General features: G+C 42.1%; 1 protein-coding gene across 4 annotated transcripts in view; it reads left to right on the forward strand.

Moving 5' to 3' along the window:
• LOC117508745 (neurofibromin) overlaps nucleotides 1-19,947 on the forward strand; it is a 333,092-nt gene that overhangs the window by 122,603 nt on the left and 190,542 nt on the right. For 3 of the 4 annotated variants that reach the window (XM_034168565.1, XM_034168568.1, XM_034168567.1), the window contains exons 17-24: nucleotides 1,011-1,257; nucleotides 5,641-5,714; nucleotides 8,875-8,958; nucleotides 11,538-11,924; nucleotides 13,712-13,851; nucleotides 15,393-15,515; nucleotides 18,860-18,943; nucleotides 19,034-19,150. In XM_034168565.1, coding sequence (XP_034024456.1) covers nucleotides 1,011-1,257; nucleotides 5,641-5,714; nucleotides 8,875-8,958; nucleotides 11,538-11,924; nucleotides 13,712-13,851; nucleotides 15,393-15,515; nucleotides 18,860-18,943; nucleotides 19,034-19,150 — 1,256 coding nt within the window. The remainder of the gene's footprint in view (nucleotides 1-1,010; nucleotides 1,258-5,640; nucleotides 5,715-8,874; nucleotides 8,959-11,537; nucleotides 11,925-13,711; nucleotides 13,852-15,392; nucleotides 15,516-18,859; nucleotides 18,944-19,033; nucleotides 19,151-19,947) is intronic. The other variant, XM_034168566.1, reaches the window with a different exon arrangement.

Consider the following 19,947-nt stretch of genomic DNA (forward strand, 5'->3'; position numbering starts at 1 on the left):
GAATACTGGAGCCGCCAAGTCCCGAACTCCCAGGTGGCCACTGCCTCCGCGTGTCGGACCTGGTACTGCTGGCGAGGGAAAAAGAACAGTTAGATGGGGGCGCGTTTGCACCCAGAACTCCGAACGGCAGGAAAGGTACCTCCACCTCTCGTTGGAACAGTAAACCAATAACGAGCTCAGTCAAAACTGTGTACTCAGTAGGCTTTGATATGTTACCTCTCTGGTAGAAACGATATCTCGGCAATGAGGTGGAGATGCCGTCCTGCTGATATACCCCACTGATGATTGCCGTCAGCTGTCTCAGGTGATGGGTGACAGCTGTCACCGAGGCTGCTCCCGTGAGGCGGCGGCGCCCTCTGGTGCCTGGAGCCCGCACTCCAGGCAGGGCGCCCTCTGGTGATGGTGGGCCAGCAGTACCTCCTCTTCAGCGGCCCACACAACAGTGAGACCCGCAAAGAATCCCAGTCATTAAAAATATATAAATATCTTTTCTGCACTCAATAAATAAATATATTTGCTTTAATTATTATCCGCATGAACACCCTCTCTGACATACACTGTTATTTCCTATCTCAGGTGTCTGTGCACACTTGAAAATGTAACACGGATGCTTATCGTGCACATGAACTAATCAAACTTGGCAAATAATTATCTTTTTCACACAGTAGAATTTTTTTTCTGTCCCTCTCTCACAACAGTGCTCTGCATTGGAGAACAAGTGCAGCTCTGCACACTGTGCACAGCGCCTGCTTGTTCTTCACTATGTGGATAGAGGCACACACCGTTGTGTGTGTGTGTGTGTGTGTGTGGTTTGACCTGTGCTGCTTCTGAAACAAGTTTTTGCATTACATTGATCTGCTGCTTTGTTTCTTGCACATCATATCATCATGTAGCGAGCAGCTGACTTTCCGTCTTTTGGGGATTGATTATGTGGAAATGCTTCTGGCTTTGCTTGGGAAAATGGTCAACATTTTGCAGTGTAAGAATCATGAATTTAATCCTTGTTTTAGGAGTGTGCCACGATGGGTGCAGGTATTCCCTTTTGCCGACAGGCGCAGACAAAACTAGAGGTTTGTCTCTACATGTTCCTTTGGAGCCCAGATACTGAGGCGGTGCTGGTCGCCATGTCCTGCTTCCGTCACCTTTGTGAGGAAGCAGATATTCGCAGCGCTGCTGATGAGGTTCCCGTCCAGACCATCCTGCCCAACTATGCCACTTATAGTGAGCTGGCCTCAGTCAGCAACATGATGGGCACAGGTGAGTAACAGCACATCAGTGGTTTCTGAGTAACACTTTATTGACTGAATGAATTGGCACCATGTTTGCAATCTACAACTTTTCATCTTTGGTGGGAGTTATTCCAAAAGCCCCACTCTCTTCCATCTCTGTTAAAATAATGTCAAATAATAGTTTTGTTTTTTGTTTGTTTAACTCAATGAATCAGTCAATTAATCAATAATCACTGATAAAAAACTTAAGCTGCTTAAATTGTACAGATGTGTCTGTGACTCTCACTACATTCTGTATAATTTATGTAATGTGTTTCTCTTTTTAAGCTAAACTGGAAAAGTAATTTAGTTTCTAATAGGAGCTCGAGAGACAAGATTATATATAAACACGTTTTTAAGAAAACCTAAATGATGAAATACGACTGGAAATAAAAGGCTATTGCCCATTATTTCACTGAGAATTACACAAACAATGCAGATCTATTTTGAAATCTTTTAACTAATCGCCTTGTAATGAATGTCACTTGAATTCTACTTTCTGAGTATGGATTATCACATGCACTAAAAGACAAAACAATATCAAGCACACACTCAATTGACTGTCATTCAGGGGTTTCACAACTACTGGTTTTTGCTAGTTGACGGTTTTTTTTTTCATAATGGTAGTCAACTGATGGCTATTTATTTGTCACGGTGCGAGACGTCGCGCAGCGCTCTCAGGCGGCGTCATCAGCCTGTTCAAGCTGAAAACCTCCACATTTCAGGCTCTATTGATCCAGGACGTCGTGAGAGAACAGAGAAGTTTCAGAAGAAGTCGGTTTCAGCATTTTATCCAGATATTCCACTGTTAAAGGAGATTTTTTTAATGAAAGACGTGCGGACGGGTCCGCGCGTCGGGACGCAGCCGACGCGGTGCGGCGGCACAGGAAAAACACCTCCGTGTTGATAACCATTTGTAAAATCCAGGCGGCTTTTGATGGCTTTCAGTGGAGTGAGTATATGAGAAATTGTTTAACAGGCAGGACATGTTCCAACTTGTCCTTAAGGCTTTCAACAGAGGTGTTTTTCCTGTGGCGGAGCGTCGCGGCGGCTGCGTCCCGACGCGCGGACCCGTCCGCACGTCTTTCATTAAAAAAATCTCCTTTAACAGTGGAATATCCGGATAAAATGCTGAAACCGACTTCTTCTGAAACTTCTCTGTTCTCTCACGACGTCCTGGATCAATAGAGCCTGAAATGTGGAGGTTTTCAGCTTGAAACAGGCTGACGACGCCGCCTGAGAACGCAGCGCGACGTCTCGCACCGTGAAAAGTCCTTAAAGCGACAGAATCACCTCAAAATCTCTCATCAGCCGTTAAAATTTTCACTGAAAACCAGCTTAATTTTTCGAACCGTGTCCACTTCGATATGTCTCACAGGTTTAGAAAAAATTTTGATCAAACAACGCGCCAGTCTCTCAGCAACTTCTCAGACAAAGGAATTCCGACGAGGGGCTGGACGACTCCTCCCACAAGGAGTGCTCACAGGCGAATGACGTCACCGACAGGCGTGGAAAAACTCACGCATGCGCACGAGGGTTCAAGCATGTCTGACGTAAAAACATATGAATGAAATCCATATAGTTTTTGAAAAAAATAAAAAGGACCGTAACTTTATTGACAGCCCTCGTATACCTCATCCTCCGCCGTTCAGAAAAAAGTTACTTGATTGGCCACTTGAGGCAGACCCCCGTCATTGGGAAGGAGTGCACAGATTGGCACACAGAATTAACAACCTTTATTAACTGACATCCAGTGGTGGGCACAGCTAACCAAAAAGCTAGCTTCAATAACCGCTAATCTGCTAACTGAAAAGTAAACTTTTGTAACACTAAACTGCTAAAACATTTAGCAGAAGTTACAGCTAACCGCTAACTATTAGTATTGACTCAGTACGCAGTTGGTAAGCCAGTTTTGAGTTTAAGCACTGCAGGGGCTTCTAACTAAATTAAAATGTGATCACACACCCAAAACAGACAGAAGCCAGAGCCTTTGCCTTCATGCACCCTGCCTATTGCTCCAAATAAATAAAGAAATAAAATTGACAGTAACGGCAACGCTGTCATTTTTCAAAGTGAAAATATGATATCGCACATATCTTTTAAAGTAATGTGCTAATCCTCAAGGTTTCAGTGTTAAGACACACATGCCAAAGGCATTATGGGAAATTCAAATGATCTGCTGTCATCACTTCCTCCTCCCTCCTGTAAAAATGCATAGAATGCTACCATGTACTGGATGGAAGTGTGAATAGACCAACTGTAATTTGTGTGTGGTATTGATCCTATAGGTGTTTCAAATCCCGCAAAATTTTGGAGAGTTCGGAGAGTTCACACTGAGACGCTCTGATAAGGCTGCAATTTAGCCGCTGCCCACGGACAACAGCATCAAGATCGCGACATAAATCTCTTTGTATATTGTGCCTAAAACTCTTGTGAATATATGATCTGGGTTTATAGATGTTATTGTGTTTGTTTATGTACGATGTACGTAAACCTGCGAGAAGCTCAGGTTGTTTCTCCGTTATTTACAGTGGGGAATCGCTGTGAGCCGTGATTGCTTCCTGTTCATGTCATTCTGGAGGAAACTGAAGTTTACTCTTTAATGTCGCGCTTATTGTCCTTTCCAGATTATTATATATAAAATACTTGAAATTCGGTTTGCGTTTATGAAGTTCCATGCAGGTTAAACGTAGCAAACACTGAATATTTGGAATATTTGTTTTAGCAGGTTTTCAGGGTCTCATGCAGCAGTCTCTTATAAAGACATAAAAATTACATTTTGATCATATAATGTTAATTTGCAATTGTCATCATGTGGTTTCTCAGTGTTATTTTGACTGCAGCAACTCTCTGGTGCGCAAGGGATTATGGGATATCTCAGTAGGGTGAATTGTGGCACTTTAAAATGATATATTGTCGTGAAACTGAAATAATAATAAAAACATTTGACACCCCCTGTAAAGTAACTTAAGTTGTGTGTTGGTTTTTACAATGTGTGTGATCGGTGATCCACTTATATTGAGATATTCTGAGTGTAAAACGGCATTTGAGATTCACAAATATGTTAGTCTGTTCACACTCCCTTCTAATAGATGGTAGTGTGTCTTCCATCATTTGAATTTCCCATAATACCTTTTGGCATGTGTGTCTTAACACTCAAACCTTCAGAATTAACGCATTACTTTAACAGATGTGTGCAATATCATATTTTCACTTTGTAAAAATAACAGAGTTGCCTTTACTGTCGATAAACTGTACGGAATTAGTTGGTTTTAAATGAAACCATGAGTGAGTGCTTTGCGTTTCATGTCTTCTGCTCACTGTCTGAGTCAATGCATGTTGAAAATAAATGACATTTTTTTTTCTTCTTCTTTGCAGTAGCTGGCAGCTGGTCTGCCCCCTTCTGTTGAGGGAGGACTGAGCTTCTCACAGCGGTCTAACATATAGGATTTTAGGTTTTACAGATGTTTTTTACTGTTAAGCTTTACTCACTATGCCAGCAAAAAAAAATGTTAGCAGACTGAAAGTTAGCAGAACTAAATTTAACGGAAGCTAATTGGTCCACTGATGGTTTCCAAAGTTTGCTGAAAAGCTAATCCGTGAATGAAAAAGTTAGCTTTGCTAATTAGGGTTAGTGGATTAGTGGAACTGTGCCCACCACTGCCGACATAATTGTGCTGCACAGCACACTTACTGCTTTCAATACCAGCCACACACACACACACACACACACAAAGGCAGAGCATAGAGCCACATTGTGAGTTTTCGCTCTCACAGCTGGCAAATTAAAGTAAAGGGACATATTGATTTGAAGTTGGTAAGGTCTAGAATATTGTATGATTTGGAAACTGGCTTTGAGGAGGAAGGAGAAGGCTTTGTCAGAAGTGGCAAAGTTGCGTGTCAAGATTTGAGCTTGGAGTAATAAGGAAAGACGAGATCAGAAATGCAAGTTTGGATGTGGTGAAAGTGGGACAAATCTGCATAGAGCTCACAGGAAAGATTATGATGGTCATGTGGCATGGAGAAGGCCTAGGTTTGTTGCAAACAGATTCCAGCGAATGGGAAGAGTAAAAGTACCACTTGCTCCACATGCACAACATGAGTCCTGATGCCAAAGACCAGTAATTGTCAAATGATGTGATGTAGCTCATCATATACAGACTTCCTACAGAAACCTGTTGTTTTGGTGTCTGCAGTGCAACACCTCAGGTAAATTATTCCACACGGTGCATTTACTGTGTTATGAGGCATCCTGTGGGCCATACGGTACCTGGTCCACAGGTTTACAGTTTGATGTCTCTTCAGGACCTAAACAAACACTTCAAACAGAAGACTCCTGGATCCATTAACACTTTGCTTCTTCTTATGACAGGACGATCCACGTTGCAGAAGAGAGTGATGGCTTTGTTAAGAAGAATAGAGCATCCCACCCCAGGAAACATTGAGGTAACATTTTTAAAATCCCATTCTTTCATAGTGTTCTCAAAAACATTTAAATTTAGCAGTCACCATGGGTTGTGGTGATAAGTTATTTACAGGGTTTCAGAACTTTTCTGCTCCTTGTGTTCTTTGTTGGATTGACTGTGCATGTGCATTTAGTACATGTGAGTGATCAGTTTCACATTTAGCACATGCGAGTCTCAATCCATGAGAAACCATTGCTCCTCCCTGTGTTCATTACCGAGAGACTAGCCAATCCCAGTGTCCACCCTCATGCACACACAGGCTTTGAGGCACATTCCCGCCAATTTTGTAGGGGTCAAGGATTGTTCCACTGTTACGAATGCTTTGATTTGTGTAAGGATTTTGGGGAGAAATTTTTCTTTCTCTCTTTTTCCTTGGTTTGCGATGTCGCCAACTGAACGGTCCCCCATAATAATCGGTCCACCTTTCCTTCACTGCACGTGTCATTTCGGAGCCCAGCAGCCTTGAGAGTCACCAGTGATTCATATCATGGTGTGAGGTGGCTTGACACCGAAAGCAGTAGGAAGCAAATGCAGACTCTCAGAAATGAGGGTTTGAGTAAAAAGGCTTTATCTGGATAACTTGCAGAAGGTTCGGTACACAGGGAGGCAGTCAGCGTAGCAGAGGTAACAGACAGGTAACAGGCTGAGGCAAGGTCAAAAAACAAGCAAAGTTCAAACACCGTGGAAACGAGAAGCACAATATTGGCAGAGACAGAGGCAAAGTTAAAAAATGAGCAAGGTTCAGGGATTAGGCGAGGCGGAGGTCGGTTAACAAAAGCAAAATACAAGGCAGAACAGGGCTGAGATGTGAGGCTGGAAAGTGCAAAAGTACAACAATCTGGCAAGGGACTGTGAGAATGTGAGGGCTTAAATACTCGTGGAATAATCAGGGTGAGAAATGAGGAACAGGTGTACGGAAGATGCTGGAAGGGGGCGTAACCGGGGAAGACAAAGGTAAGTGCAAGAGAGTGCAGTGAGGCAAAGGCAAAGTTAACTGGGGCAAGATAACTAAGTGGCAGAAAAACCAACGGTGCAAAATGTGACATGCTTGACAGACCATAATAAACGTGAACAAAACAAAAGGGCAAAACTAAGAACTAAGGTGGCGAGTCAAAAAGTGGAAACCCAGAAAACTAATGATTCTAACTAAAACTAGAGCCGACCTGATACAGAAAAGTGAATACGATAAAAGTGGCAAAACAAGCTGTTGGTTAAACAGAGAATTAATGCTGAGCAGAAAATAAAACCGGTGACTACATAATGAAGCAATGAATAACTGACACACAATAAACGATAACAGAAAATAAAACCCAAGACTAACAGAACACAACCTGAGAATAAGACTCACTCATCACACTCACTCATCTTCAACTGCTTTTCCGGGTTCGGGTCGCAGGGGCAACAGCTCTAGCAGGGGACCCCAGACTTCCCTTTCCTGTGCCACATTGCCCACCTCTGACTGGGGGATCCCGAGGTGTTCCCAGGCCAGTGTGGAGATATAATCTCTCCACCTTGTCTGGGTCTTCCCCAGATGGACATGCCTGGAACACCTCCTTAGGGAGGCACACAGGAGGCATCCTTACCAGATGCCCGAACCATGTCAGCTGGCTCCTTTCAATGCGAAGGAGCAGCGACTCTACTCTGAGCTCCCCACGGATGACCGAGCTTCTCACCCTATCTCTAAGGGAGACACCAGCCACCCTCCTGAAGAAACCCATTTCGGCCGCTTGTACCCATGATCTAGTTCTTTCGGTCATGACCCAACACTCATGACCATAGGTGAGAGTAGGTAGATCGAGAGCTTTGCCTTTTGGGTCAGCTCCCTTTTCGTCACAACAGTACAGTAGAGCGAATGCAACATCGCCCCTGCTGCGCTGATTCTCTGGCCAGTCTCACGCTCCATCGTCCCCTCACTCGTGAACAAGACCCAGAGGTACTTGAACTCCTTCACTTGGGGCAAGGCCGTATTCCCAAGGCAATCCATCGGTTTCCTTCTGAGAACCATGGCCTCAGATTTAGAGGTGCTGATGCTCATCCCAGCCGCTTCACAAACCAGAGAATACATAACTACTACAGAAGATCATGAATAAATGAATGATGACACAACTAAATGATAAACAATGCATGAACCAGTTACTACAATATACACAAAGGAAAGATAAGATAAGATAAACTTTATTGATCTCACAGAGGAGAAATTTCCATGTTACGTCAGCTCTTAAACACACAAGATGGGTGTGCAGCCTCTGTAGGGTCCAGGTACCACATCATGCTACCAGAGCCAAATGCAAAAACTAGTGAAAAATCAGTCAGAATAGATGAGGAGGGAAAAATGTCAGTGGCCTCCACCTGTATAGCAATTCTTGTTTTGGGTGTCGTCTCGTTGCTCCTCTAGTGAACCTTTTTGTTACTTTCATTAACACCAAAGCAGCTGACACTGATTTATCCCCCCCCCCCCCCCCCCCCCGCCGCTACTTAGCTGACCAGATCAATATCCCAGAAGTTGAAGTGACTTGATGCTGTACTCTGACTAAAAAGTGTTCTTTTAATTTTTGTTGAGCTGTGTGTGTGTGTGTGTGTGTGTGTGTGTGTGTGTGTGTGTGTGTGTGTGTGTGTGTGTGTGTGTGTGTGTGTGTGCCTGCGTGCGTGCGTGCGGACAAGCGGTTAATGCGCTTGGTTTCAGTCCAGGAGGCTCCGGGTTCAAATCCCACCCCTGCCACCTTACTCCATGTAATGTGGAGTTGCGTCAGGAAGGGCATCCGGCGTAAAACTTGTGCCAATTCAACATGCAGATCCACCTTGGATTTGCTGTGGCGACCCTGAGTGCAAACAAGGGAGCAGCCGAAGGGAGTGACTTTATTTTTATATATATATATATATATATATATATATGAGAGAGAGACATATGCGTGGCAATTCAGAAGTTTTGAGCGTCACCTAAAAAAAAACAAAAAAACACAACAAACAAAAGTAGGGCGTGGTTCTCCGTCTTTTGCATTCTGAGAAACCAGTATTTCTGGAGAATGGATGAAGTTTTGACTCTCTGGGTGCAGTGTTGTATGTGTATCATGCGGTTCAGTATAAATACATGTATTGTGTTTGGCCTCTGTTAACTGTTTTTTGTATTTTGCTTTTTTTAGGCTTGGGAGGACACACATTCTAAATGGGATCAAGCCACTAAGCAGATTCTTAACTTCCCAAAAAACAAGGGCGATGATGGACAGGTAAGAATGTTCCAGGTTAGATATTTAAGTGAACTGTGGGCCGATCTGAGTGAAGGAAATGCAGCCTGGTGTGGGTGTCGTTATTTAATGCACTCAGAATGGTATATGGTCTGCATGTACTATAGAAATCTTTTTGCATACACATTGAAACAAAGACAAAATTTAATTTAATGAAAGAATTGCTGGATAGTTAAGGTGGACTATAATTGGCAGACTGGGTGTTATTTAAGATGTTGGCAGGTTCGACTTTGTGCTTGTAATCATTAGTGATCTTAACAGGGATTTATTTATTTTTTTGTTCAGAAAAACTCTTCAAATATACGAGGTCTGTTAGAAAACTATCCGACCTTTTTATTTAAAAAAGAAAAAACTATATGGATTTGAATCATGTGTGATTGCATCAGCCAAGCTTGAACCTTCGTGCGCATGCGTGAGTTTTTTCACGCCTGTCGGTTGCGTCATTCGCCTTTGGGCAGGCTTTGAGTGAGCACTGGTCCAGCCCCCTCGTCGGTTTTTCATTGTCAAGAAAATGGCTGAGCGATTAGAGCAGCACTGAATCAAATTTTTCCAGAAACTGTGTGAGACAGCCAGGTGGAAACCATTCGGAAGATTCAGACGGCTTTCGGTGAAGATACTCTGGGAGTCACACAGATTAAGGATCATTACAACCGGATTAAAGACGGCCCACAGCGGCGGAAGGTGCGCTGTCCTCCGAGCGACCATCAACAGGCTGAAACGACCAGATCATTTCCAAAGTGAAGGCTGTGTTGATCCGGGACGTCTGACTACCAGAGAAATTGTGGAAGAGGTGTACATCAGCACTTTTGTGGCACATTCCACTGTTACAGGAGATTTTGTAATGAAAGACGTGCGGAGGAATTCGCGCGTCGGGACGGAGCTGGTCATGGCGCACAACAAAAAGCACGTCCGTGTTGGAAGTCTCACAGGACAAGTTGTGGCATGCCCAACTGTTACACAATTTCTCGGATACTCACTCGACTGAAAAGCCACCGAAAGCCGTCTGAATCTTCCGAATGGTTTCCAACACGGACATGCTTTTTGTTGTGCGCCATGAGCGGCTTCGTCCCGACGTGCGAATTCCTCCGCACGTCTTTCATTACAAAATCTCCTGTAACAGTGGAATGTGCTGCAAAAGTGCTGATGCCCACCTCTTCCACAATTTCTCTGGTAGTCAGACGATGTCCCGGATCAACACAGCGTTCACTTCGGAAATGATCTGGTCGTTTCAGCCTGTCGATTGCCGCTCGGAGCGCGGTGCGCCCTCCACCGTTGTGCGCTGTCTTTAAACCAGTTGTAACACTCCTTAATCTGATGATCCCCATAGAATCGTCCCTGAAAGCCGACTGAATCTTCCGTATGGTTTCCACCTGGCTGTCTCTCACAGTTTCTGGAAAAATTTGATGCAGCAAAGCTCCAAATCGTTCAGACATTTTCCTCGCAATGAAAATCCGACGAGGGGGGAGGACCAGTGCTCACTCAAAGCCTGCCCACAGGCGAATGACGCAACCGACAGGCGTGAAAAAAAACTCAAGCATGCGCACGAAGGTTCAAGCTTGGCTGATGCAAGCGCACATGATTCAAATCCATATAGTTTTTTAAAAAAATAAAAAAGGTCGGATAGTTTTCTAACAGACCTCGTATTAAGGTAAACTATATAATATTATGATTAAAAATATTTTCTGCACTCATTGAAAACCGCTTCTATGGTGCCATGATTTTTTTTCTTTCAAAAATGGGTTCAAAGGATACTGTATTTGTGCTGAAGGATGCTCAACTGAACCAGAGTCTGCATCTAACAAGATCTCCATGAGGCATTCTAGAGAACAAAAACATGTTGCCACAATCTTTCAGCTAAACTCTGTCTCATATGGAAATCTTATTTTCCTTTGCTGCCTGCATGTTTTATCTTTTCTTTTTTATCTTGTTTTATTGTGAGTTTACTTGGTGATAATTTTGGCTTAATATTCCAAGTGCCATTATCAGTAAATTTTGAAATTTTTTGGAAGAACTGTAATATTCAAGTTTCTCCTCTGGTGTAATTTCTACAGAATGAAATAGTATTTATAAATTACTTCTTGTTAAAATCATGTTCATAGGCTCTTTGAAAGATTTCATGTATTTGCACTGCAGTATCCTTTTTAATATCATTCTTGTGACTACAGCCATAAACTTGTACCTAAGTAATCATAACCAATATTTATTTGGGCTGTGTTTGATATACCTGGGACATGTGCACAGCACTCTGTTGTATGAAGGTGAATGCAATGAAAAAGTTTTTTTCCTTGTGATATCTTCTTGTTTTTTCCAGCTTTGACCTTTAGAGGAGCAGTTAGTCTAGATTTTCTCGCGGGTGATGTCTATGCTGGTTAATTATTGTGTGTTCTACGATTAAAATTCTCATAGAAAATTGGAGTTTGTGTTTAATGAGGTTGCTTTTCTTTTATGCTACATTTTATTTAAATATGTGAAAATTGAAAGTCTACACAAATGGAAGAAGTGATGACACTGCAGTCTGACGTGGTGTGCCTGTCACTTCTTGTTGTCTTGTCCTCCCACAGCAGGAGTGGATCAACATGACAGGCTTCCTGTGTGCTTTGGGAGGAGTGTGTTTGCAGCAGCGCAGCACCCCTGGCCCTGCTACTTATAGTCCACCAATGGGTCCCATGAGCGAACGCAAACACTCTATGATCTCCATGGGCTTCTGCGAGGTTTCAAATCCTGTAGCTTCCACATCCTGCTCATCGTCAGCCTCCAGCGAAACACCCGTCAGCCGCTTCCTGGACCGACTGCTGTCCCTGCTGGTGTGTGGCCATGACAGAGTTGGCCTCCACGTTCGCAACAACGTCAAAGACCTCTTGGGACTGGAACTTAGTCCTGCCCTGTATCCCATGCTCTTCAACAAACTCAGAAACAGCATCGGCAAGTTCTTTGATACGCAAGGGCCGGTGAGTGGAGCTACTTGACCCCGTTACCCATTCAAAATGGGAAAATCTTTTAAATCCATCTGATCCTAGTTCTGAATCTCAATTTAGATATTGTTTGGATTTAATGTCTTTGGCATATTATAATAATAATAACAGTTCTTAGTGTCAGTAATTGATGACAAATCCATTTTGCAGCTGCGCTGCGAGTATTTTACCAGGATGCATCATGCTGTTGCCCAGTTACTGGAAGCAATACCAAGAGGGGAGAATGTTTTTTCAGATTTACCATTGATTGATTATTTCACATACTGCAGATGAAACATCACAGATGGAAATGTTGGGGTTGGGGGGGGTGAAGGGAAGTCTAGGTTGTTGCCTCAACCACATCCATCCCACAATTTTAATGCAGTATACCAGCTTAGCACAGAACAATTCATGAAGAGGACTGTTCATTCATTTTCGTCCTTAAAGCTGTAGTAACAGTCCTTATTCTCTGTGAAGCCCGTAAAATTTTCACCGAAAGCCAGATAAATTTTTCGAATGGTTTCCAGCTGCCTGTCTCTAACAGTTTCTGAAAAGGTTCTGAAGGAAAAAAAGCCCAAATCATTCCGCCATTTCCTTGCAATGAAACAACGACGAGAGGGGTGGACCAGTGCTCACTCAAAGCCTGCCCACAGGCAAATGACGCAACCGACAGGCGTGGAAAAACTCACGCATGCGCACGAAGGTTCAAGCTTGGCTGACGTAAAAACATATGAATCAAATCCATATAGTTTTTGAAAAAAATAAAAAGGTACGATACTTTTTGGACAGACCTCGTATTGTGTATGAATTGAGTATGTATTGAGTATGTAAGGCGGATGTCATCCGCAGGCAAAATTTTGTGCAGCTCAAAAATCCTGGAAACGGAAAAATGTGCCTCTGCAGATAATTGCGGACGTATGTGGGTGTCGGCCGACTCATACAAGCATGTTTCACACATATTGCGGATGTTAAGCGAATATGAGCCAATTTTGTGCGCAATCCATATGTAAATCATCCTAAACGCCAGTGGGACAGGGCCCTAACATTCAAAGTCCCAACTCTCCCTTTTAGTCCCTTTTAGTTTTCCTCTTCTCCCGCTCTCTCTGGACATGTTTTGCTCCTCTTTTTCTTCTTCGCCCACCAGTAGACCAATAGACCAATTTCCTCCAGCACCCTCTTGAGCAATGGCACCGGTGTCGGTCATTGCTAACCCCTGCCACGCCCGATTTCGGCATGGTTGGGTTAGCTTGTTTTACGACAGATACCCTTCCTGATGCACCCCTACTCATTTATCCGGGCTTGGGATTGGCACTCAGAATGTACTGGCTGCACACCCTATGTAGCAGTGGAATAATAGTATAGGAAAAATACATATGAGGATTTGGAAAATAAACATAACTATACATAGAATATATATCATTTAAATGTATCTTGTATGAAGTGGGGGGATTACCATAAAACACACACACACACACACAAGCATATCCCGTCTCACACAGACTTCATCTTGCACATTTTGCCTTTTTAATGCAGTGCAGCAGCATATTTCACTATATTTAACAACTTAAGCGAAGGCTTGTGGGTGAGTGGGTTTTATTCAGGATAAAATTAAGTCTCCAGGATTTAAGGACACATAATGTCACCAGCAGAGCGACTAAAATTGATGTATTTCTGTAATACGTGTGTGAAGGTTTAATCTCTTACCTTTTTAACAATTTTTTTAATGAACACTTTAGCAGTTGTGTTTGTGTCGGAGAGGTAATTTCGTGTCTGTTGGGTTTCAGGTTCCTATCAATGACACCAACACCCAGTTTGTGGAGCAGACCATTGCCATCATGAAGAACCTACTTGATAACCACACAGAGGGCAGCTCTGAACACCTGGGACAGGCCAGCATCGAGACCATGATGCTAAACCTGGTCAGGTCAGTACACATACGTGGAGCTCAGCAGATTAACAGTTCTTTTTTTTTTTTTATCCCTACGCCAGTCATTTTAAAGCCAAGTTAGCATTCAAACCTCTGAGTTCTCTACTCTTATTCGACAGTTGCTTTATTTGCGAGAAATCAAATAAATAAATTAAAAATTAGGAAATGATCTTTGACAGTAAACTGGCCAACCTAACCCAGTTGACTGTATGCTGAAAATGTCAACAATATAACGCCAGTAACCTACTTTTTAAGATCATCGGGATGTTAGTGATACAAAACATTGCAAGAGGTATAACACAACTGTCATGTTTTTTTGTAATATACCAGTTTCTATTGATTGTGCACCAGTCTCAGGTGCTATAGGTCCGGCCAGTTTGATTTGTGCAGATGTAGCACACGATAAATAGTAACTATAATAATGTCACCAGAAATATATGGTGAAAGCAATCATAAAACATAAAAGTGCATTAAAAACAATTTTATTTATTTTTTCATTTGAAAAAACAGTATTGACTTCGACCCATAGATGCCCCTGCATGTTTTTTAAACAATTTTTTTCACATAATAGTCAAATGTGAGTTGAGTGTTAGGGAGGGTGATTGATGATGATATTTTAATATGACTAATGTTCAGTTAGTTTTATTTATGCTGCACAAAATCACAGAATGTCCCAAAGGACTGCAGAAGACAAAGAATCACACACACATATCAAATAAAAACAACACATTAACTATGGGACTTTAACAAAATGTAAAAATGTCAAAACAAAGAAACCAGATCACTGTTATAATCAAATAACAGTGGAGTTCAGAGCCCGTGGAGACCGTGCAGCCTGGCTGTCAAGAATTAGCTAGTAATTTAAATCCCAACACCTGTATAGATAGAGGAGGGTTCTTCTTTGGTCTAGACTCGAAGATGTCAGTAAATATTTTGGTGAAAAGAACTTGTTTTGCATATGTGCTTTTTGAACATTTTAGTATATTATACAGAAAATGAATTATTTCAGGGTGCCTGAATTTTACATTTGATTTAAGCATGAAGGAAAGCTCAGAAAGGATTGATACTATGTCTGTATAGAGTCAAGGTAGTGACGTTCTGTGTAAAAAGTAGGACATTGTACTAACTGTTCCATGTGAATTTTCAGGGCACCAAATCTTGCAAATTTTTTGTGGGGTTCAAAATTGGGAGCTATATAATTGGAAAAGACCTGAGCATGCTACATAGATTTTTCTGGAACACCCACCAATACATACATTGAACTAGTATAGTTTTCTGTCAATGCAGAGGGATCCTTCTGGGCTTTCTAAGTCTTTAAAATCAATCCTTATGTGTAAATTTAGTAATGTATAAGGATTTCAGATGGTATCTGAGACCAGGAACACTGTCTTAAATTAATCCCTACTAAGAATATTACATATATAAAATAGCCTTTGTAATTTTTGCCTTAAAAATGTGAATGAGTAGCTAAAATGTAAAAGTTTTACATTTAATGGTAACTTTGAGAGAGCTGTGTTGTTCTGCATTTAATCCCTCAGGTATGTCCGCATTCTGGGTAATATGGTCCATGCAATCCAGATCAAAACCAAGCTGTGCCAACTGGTAGAGGTGATGATGGAGAGACGGGATGACCTCTCCTTCTGCCAGGAGATGAAGTTCAGGTAAGAAACAGCTTATGGTTGTCTGTTGTAAGGATGGCTATCCAAAACCAGTTCATGACTGAACATAACTAAAATTTTGAGAAGCATCTTTTCAATAGTTGCCGGTGAATACTGTATTTACTTCCTATTATATTGCTGCCCATTTTCAGTTTGTTGGTATACATGTTAGCTTTGCAGACCTGCTATGGACTTTGCCATTATGCTATGTATGCTTTCCACATACGGGGTCATCATTTTAATTTCTCAAAATACAATTCCCATTCAAGCTCAGGTATTCGGCGGTTAAGCAGTGTTGGTTGCAAGATCTCCATCTGCAGACATGTCTGGCAGATTACTTATTTGTTCCGTCGTAGCCCGTTTTACCATCAGGGCTTCTCACACATAGACTTTACTTTTTCAGGCAAACCATGGCAACCCCTGCTGGCTGAAGGCCTGAAGGGGGGAGTACGAGGTCTGTTAGAAAAGTAACGGACCTTTTTATTTTTTTCAAAAACTATATGGATTTGAATCATGTGTGATTGCATCAGCCAAGCTTGAACCTTTGTGCGCATGCGTGAGTTTTTTCACGCCTGTCAGTTGCGTCATTCGCCTGTGAGCACGCCTTGTGGGAGGAGTAGTCCAGCCCCCTCATCAGATTTTCATTGTCAGGAAATTGGCTGATCGACTGCCGCTTTGCTTCATCAAAAATTTTTCAGAAAGTGTGAGAGACAGCCAGGTGGAAACCATTTGGAAAATTCAGATGGCTTTCGGTGAAGATCTTATGGGAAGACAGCCCACAGCGGCGGATGGCGCGCCGCGCACCGAGCGGCGATCGACAGGCTCAAACGACCAGATCATTTCCAAAGTGAACGCTTTGTTGATCTGGGATGTCGTCTGACTACCAGAGAAATGGCAAGACAACTGGACATAGCACTTTTTCGGCACATTCCACTTTTACAGGAGTTTTTGTCATGAAAAGACGTGCGGAGGAATTCGCGCGTTGGGACGGAGGCGCAGGGCGCAGAACAAAAAGCAACACCGTGATGAAGCCTCACAGGACATGTTGTGGCATGTCCAGCTTGTCCACAATTTCTCGGATAGTCACATGACTGAAAAGCCACCGAAAGCCGTATGAATTCTCCAAATGGTGCAAGAGCTGGGCATGTTAGGGCTTGTCCTGTGAGACCAACACGGAGGTGCTTTCGTTCCGCGCCATGAGCGGCTCCGTGGCTATTACAAAAACTCCTGTAACAGTGGAATGTGCCGAAAAAGTGCTATGTCCAGCTGTCTTGCCATTTCTCTGGTAGTCAGACGACGTCCCGGATAAACAAAGCGTTCACTTTGGAAATGATCTGGTCATTTGAGCCTGTCGATCGCCGCTCGGTGCGCGGCATCCGCCGCTGTGGGCCGTCTTTAATCCAGTTGTAATTATCCTTAATCTGTGTGATCCCCATAAGATCTTCACCGAAAGCCATCTGAATTTTCCAAATGGTTTCCACCTGGCTGTCTCTCACACTTTCTGAAAAAATTTTGATGAAGCAAAGCGGCAGTCGATCAGCCTATTTCCTGACAATGAAAATCCGACGAGGGGGCTGGACCACTCCTCTCACATGCGAATGACGCAACCGACAGGCGTGAAAAAACTCACGCATGCGCACGAAGGTTCAAGCTTGGCTGATGCAATCACACATGATTCAAATCCATATAGTTTTTGCAAAAAATAAAAAGGTCCATTACTTTTCTAACAGACCTCGTATGTTGTGGCGATTTCTGTCTGTCTGCCTGTTACGAAAAGGGTGCTTGCATTCTGAAATCAACTTCTATCGCATTTTTAGGAGGAATTTCATGAAACTTGGTGCAAGTCCTTGAAATTTTATCAGAATGTAGCATGCACTTGTGGGTCATTCGGTGTGAAATCATCAGATGCCTCCCAGGTCACCGACTCAGATTCTCGTGATTTTTTTTTTTTTTTTTTTTTTTGCAAGTACCTACATATGTCTGATGAACACATGCAAAATATTTATGTTTAATTCCAAGTAGTCTTTTTTTTTTTTTTTTTAGATCTAATTTTTTTAATAAGGGTACCCACAATCCTATTTTTTCACTCGCTAATGCATTTTGAGCCTTTTTCCATTTTTAAAAGGCATTATCTCAGCCTGCAGATATAAAGCTCAAATTTGGAATACACCCTATTTGGGCACCCCAGATAGAGCAGTAAATTTAAAAAATGGGATACAGAGCTAATTTTTCATTCTGTAGCATCACAAAAATGGCAGTTTGTCCATTCTTGCAAAAAATTAAAAAATTTCAAAGAGCTGCACTAAAGAAGGGATTCAATGGATAATCTTCATATTGTAGAATACACATATCTGGGGTACTAGTTATATGTGTGTAAAAACATTGTGGTCATAACTTGAAGGGTTTTTGAATTATTGACTCTTAAAAATCGAGCATGACCATAGAATGTCAAAAACAGGCCTTCATTCTCTTTATGATTTTACCATGTGGGCAAAAAATTTGCAAAGTAGGATACTGTAACATGGTGCGAACCAATTGTGAACCTGTATTTGCATATTCAGAAATTGGAATTGGAATTAAGCAGAAATATTTTGCATGTGTTCATCAGACATATGTGGCTACTTATTAAAAAAAAAATCATGAGACTCTGAGTCGGTGACCCAGGAAGACTTTGAAAATCTGATGATTTCATACGGAATGACCCTTGTACCAAAGCAGCATTTGCCAGCTGGGGATATTGTGCTCTCAGAGCGCTCTTGCTTGATTTTTTTTATATCGGTCTGAGAGTTGGACAACATCCATGATTGATGAACTATTGTACACATGTACTTGTGCTTAACAAGCCCATTGTGCTCCATTCTCTGGCTTGAGTACACATGAGCACACGAACCAAACACTTTAAGCCAGCAACAGAAAAGTAAAATCTGAATTACTGGAAGGATAGAACATGTAACTGGAGGTGAATCTTGTGTTAGCAATATTAGGAATATAGATGATTTAAAAACTAAATTGGATTACCAGATAAGAGGTGGTGAGTAGCAGACTTTGGACTTAGTCAGCTTCCAAAGGTGGGTACAGCAAAAAAAACAAAAACAAACCAGAGAGCAGGTTCTCTCAGTGCATCTTATCCAAGTTAAGCAGAGTATTGTTTGATGTGCATGCAGACCAAATTTTGTCTTTTGTAAGGACGCAGGGACATACGATATGAGATGTTTGACATAATTCATAAAAAGAAGCATTTTACCTCATGATGTTGATACTTACCTACAGCTAACTGATACTTTGTGTTATGTCCGTTACTTATGGAAATCAAGGTCATACAGAGGTGTGTGTGTGTTTCCCTCCAGAAATAAGATGGTAGAATACTTGACTGACTGGGTGATGGGTACCTCCAACCAAGCTGCTGATGAAGACATTAAGTGCCTGACGAGGTATGATCTATTCGCATCAGTTGAAGGCTTTTGAGCCTCTGCGCTCTTTCCTTTTCCTCATTCACTTTGTGCTTCTGTAATGTTTCATAGGGATCTGGACCAGGCAAGTATGGAGGCTGTGGTGTCCCTGTTAGCTGGCCTTCCTCTGCAGCCTGAAGAGGGCGATGGAGTAGAACTGATGGAGGCCAAATCTCAACTCTTCCTAAAGTAAGGACTCTGCTACAGTCAGTTTTCCTTGCTCAGTTAAAGGCATCACTTTACACTCAAACATGGTTTTAATTCAAAAGTGTTATTGATGATAAGAAAACGTCATGTTCTAAATTAAAGGCTTTATCTAGACATTCAATTTGTTAGGTTTTTTTTCTCCTTACCTGAGATGGAATGCAGAGATGTATGAGGGTTATGCCGTGTCTTTATTCAAGACCGTGGCCTTTCAGTTTGAGAGTATGATTTATTAATTTCACTCATTCTCCAAAACCCAGCATGACCTACTCATTTAGAACTTCTTGTTTTACTTGATTGACATCTATCTTAATGGTGCATTACTGCCACCTTCTGCTCTGGAGTATAGATCAGACTGTACATCATTCAGATCAGTATACAGGAACAGCTTGTCACAAATGTAGACTGTGCCAACTTCTGGCCTTAGATCACGGGTCACCAATCCTGTTCCTGGAGAGCACCTTCCCTGCATGTTTTCCATATAAACCCACTCAAGTCACACCTGATTTATTTATTTTTTATTTTTTAAGTGGTGTTTTCCAGCTCTTGACTGGCTGAGCACGCCTGAGAGAGTTAATTGCCTGGGAGTTGAATAGGGAGAGTTGGAAAACTTGCAGGGCAGGTGCCCTCCAGGAACATGGTTGGTGACCCCTGCCTTAGATAATAATACTATATTTTATAATATATAAGTGGCTTTGAAATAGACATTGCAGGACCAGCAAAACATGTAAATAATAGTGTGATTTGTAGTCCAGAAAATATGGTAATGTCTTTATTTTGAC

Source organism: Thalassophryne amazonica, chromosome 4, assembly GCF_902500255.1.
Source record: "Thalassophryne amazonica chromosome 4, fThaAma1.1, whole genome shotgun sequence".
Classification (NCBI taxonomy): domain Eukaryota; kingdom Metazoa; phylum Chordata; class Actinopteri; order Batrachoidiformes; family Batrachoididae; genus Thalassophryne; species Thalassophryne amazonica.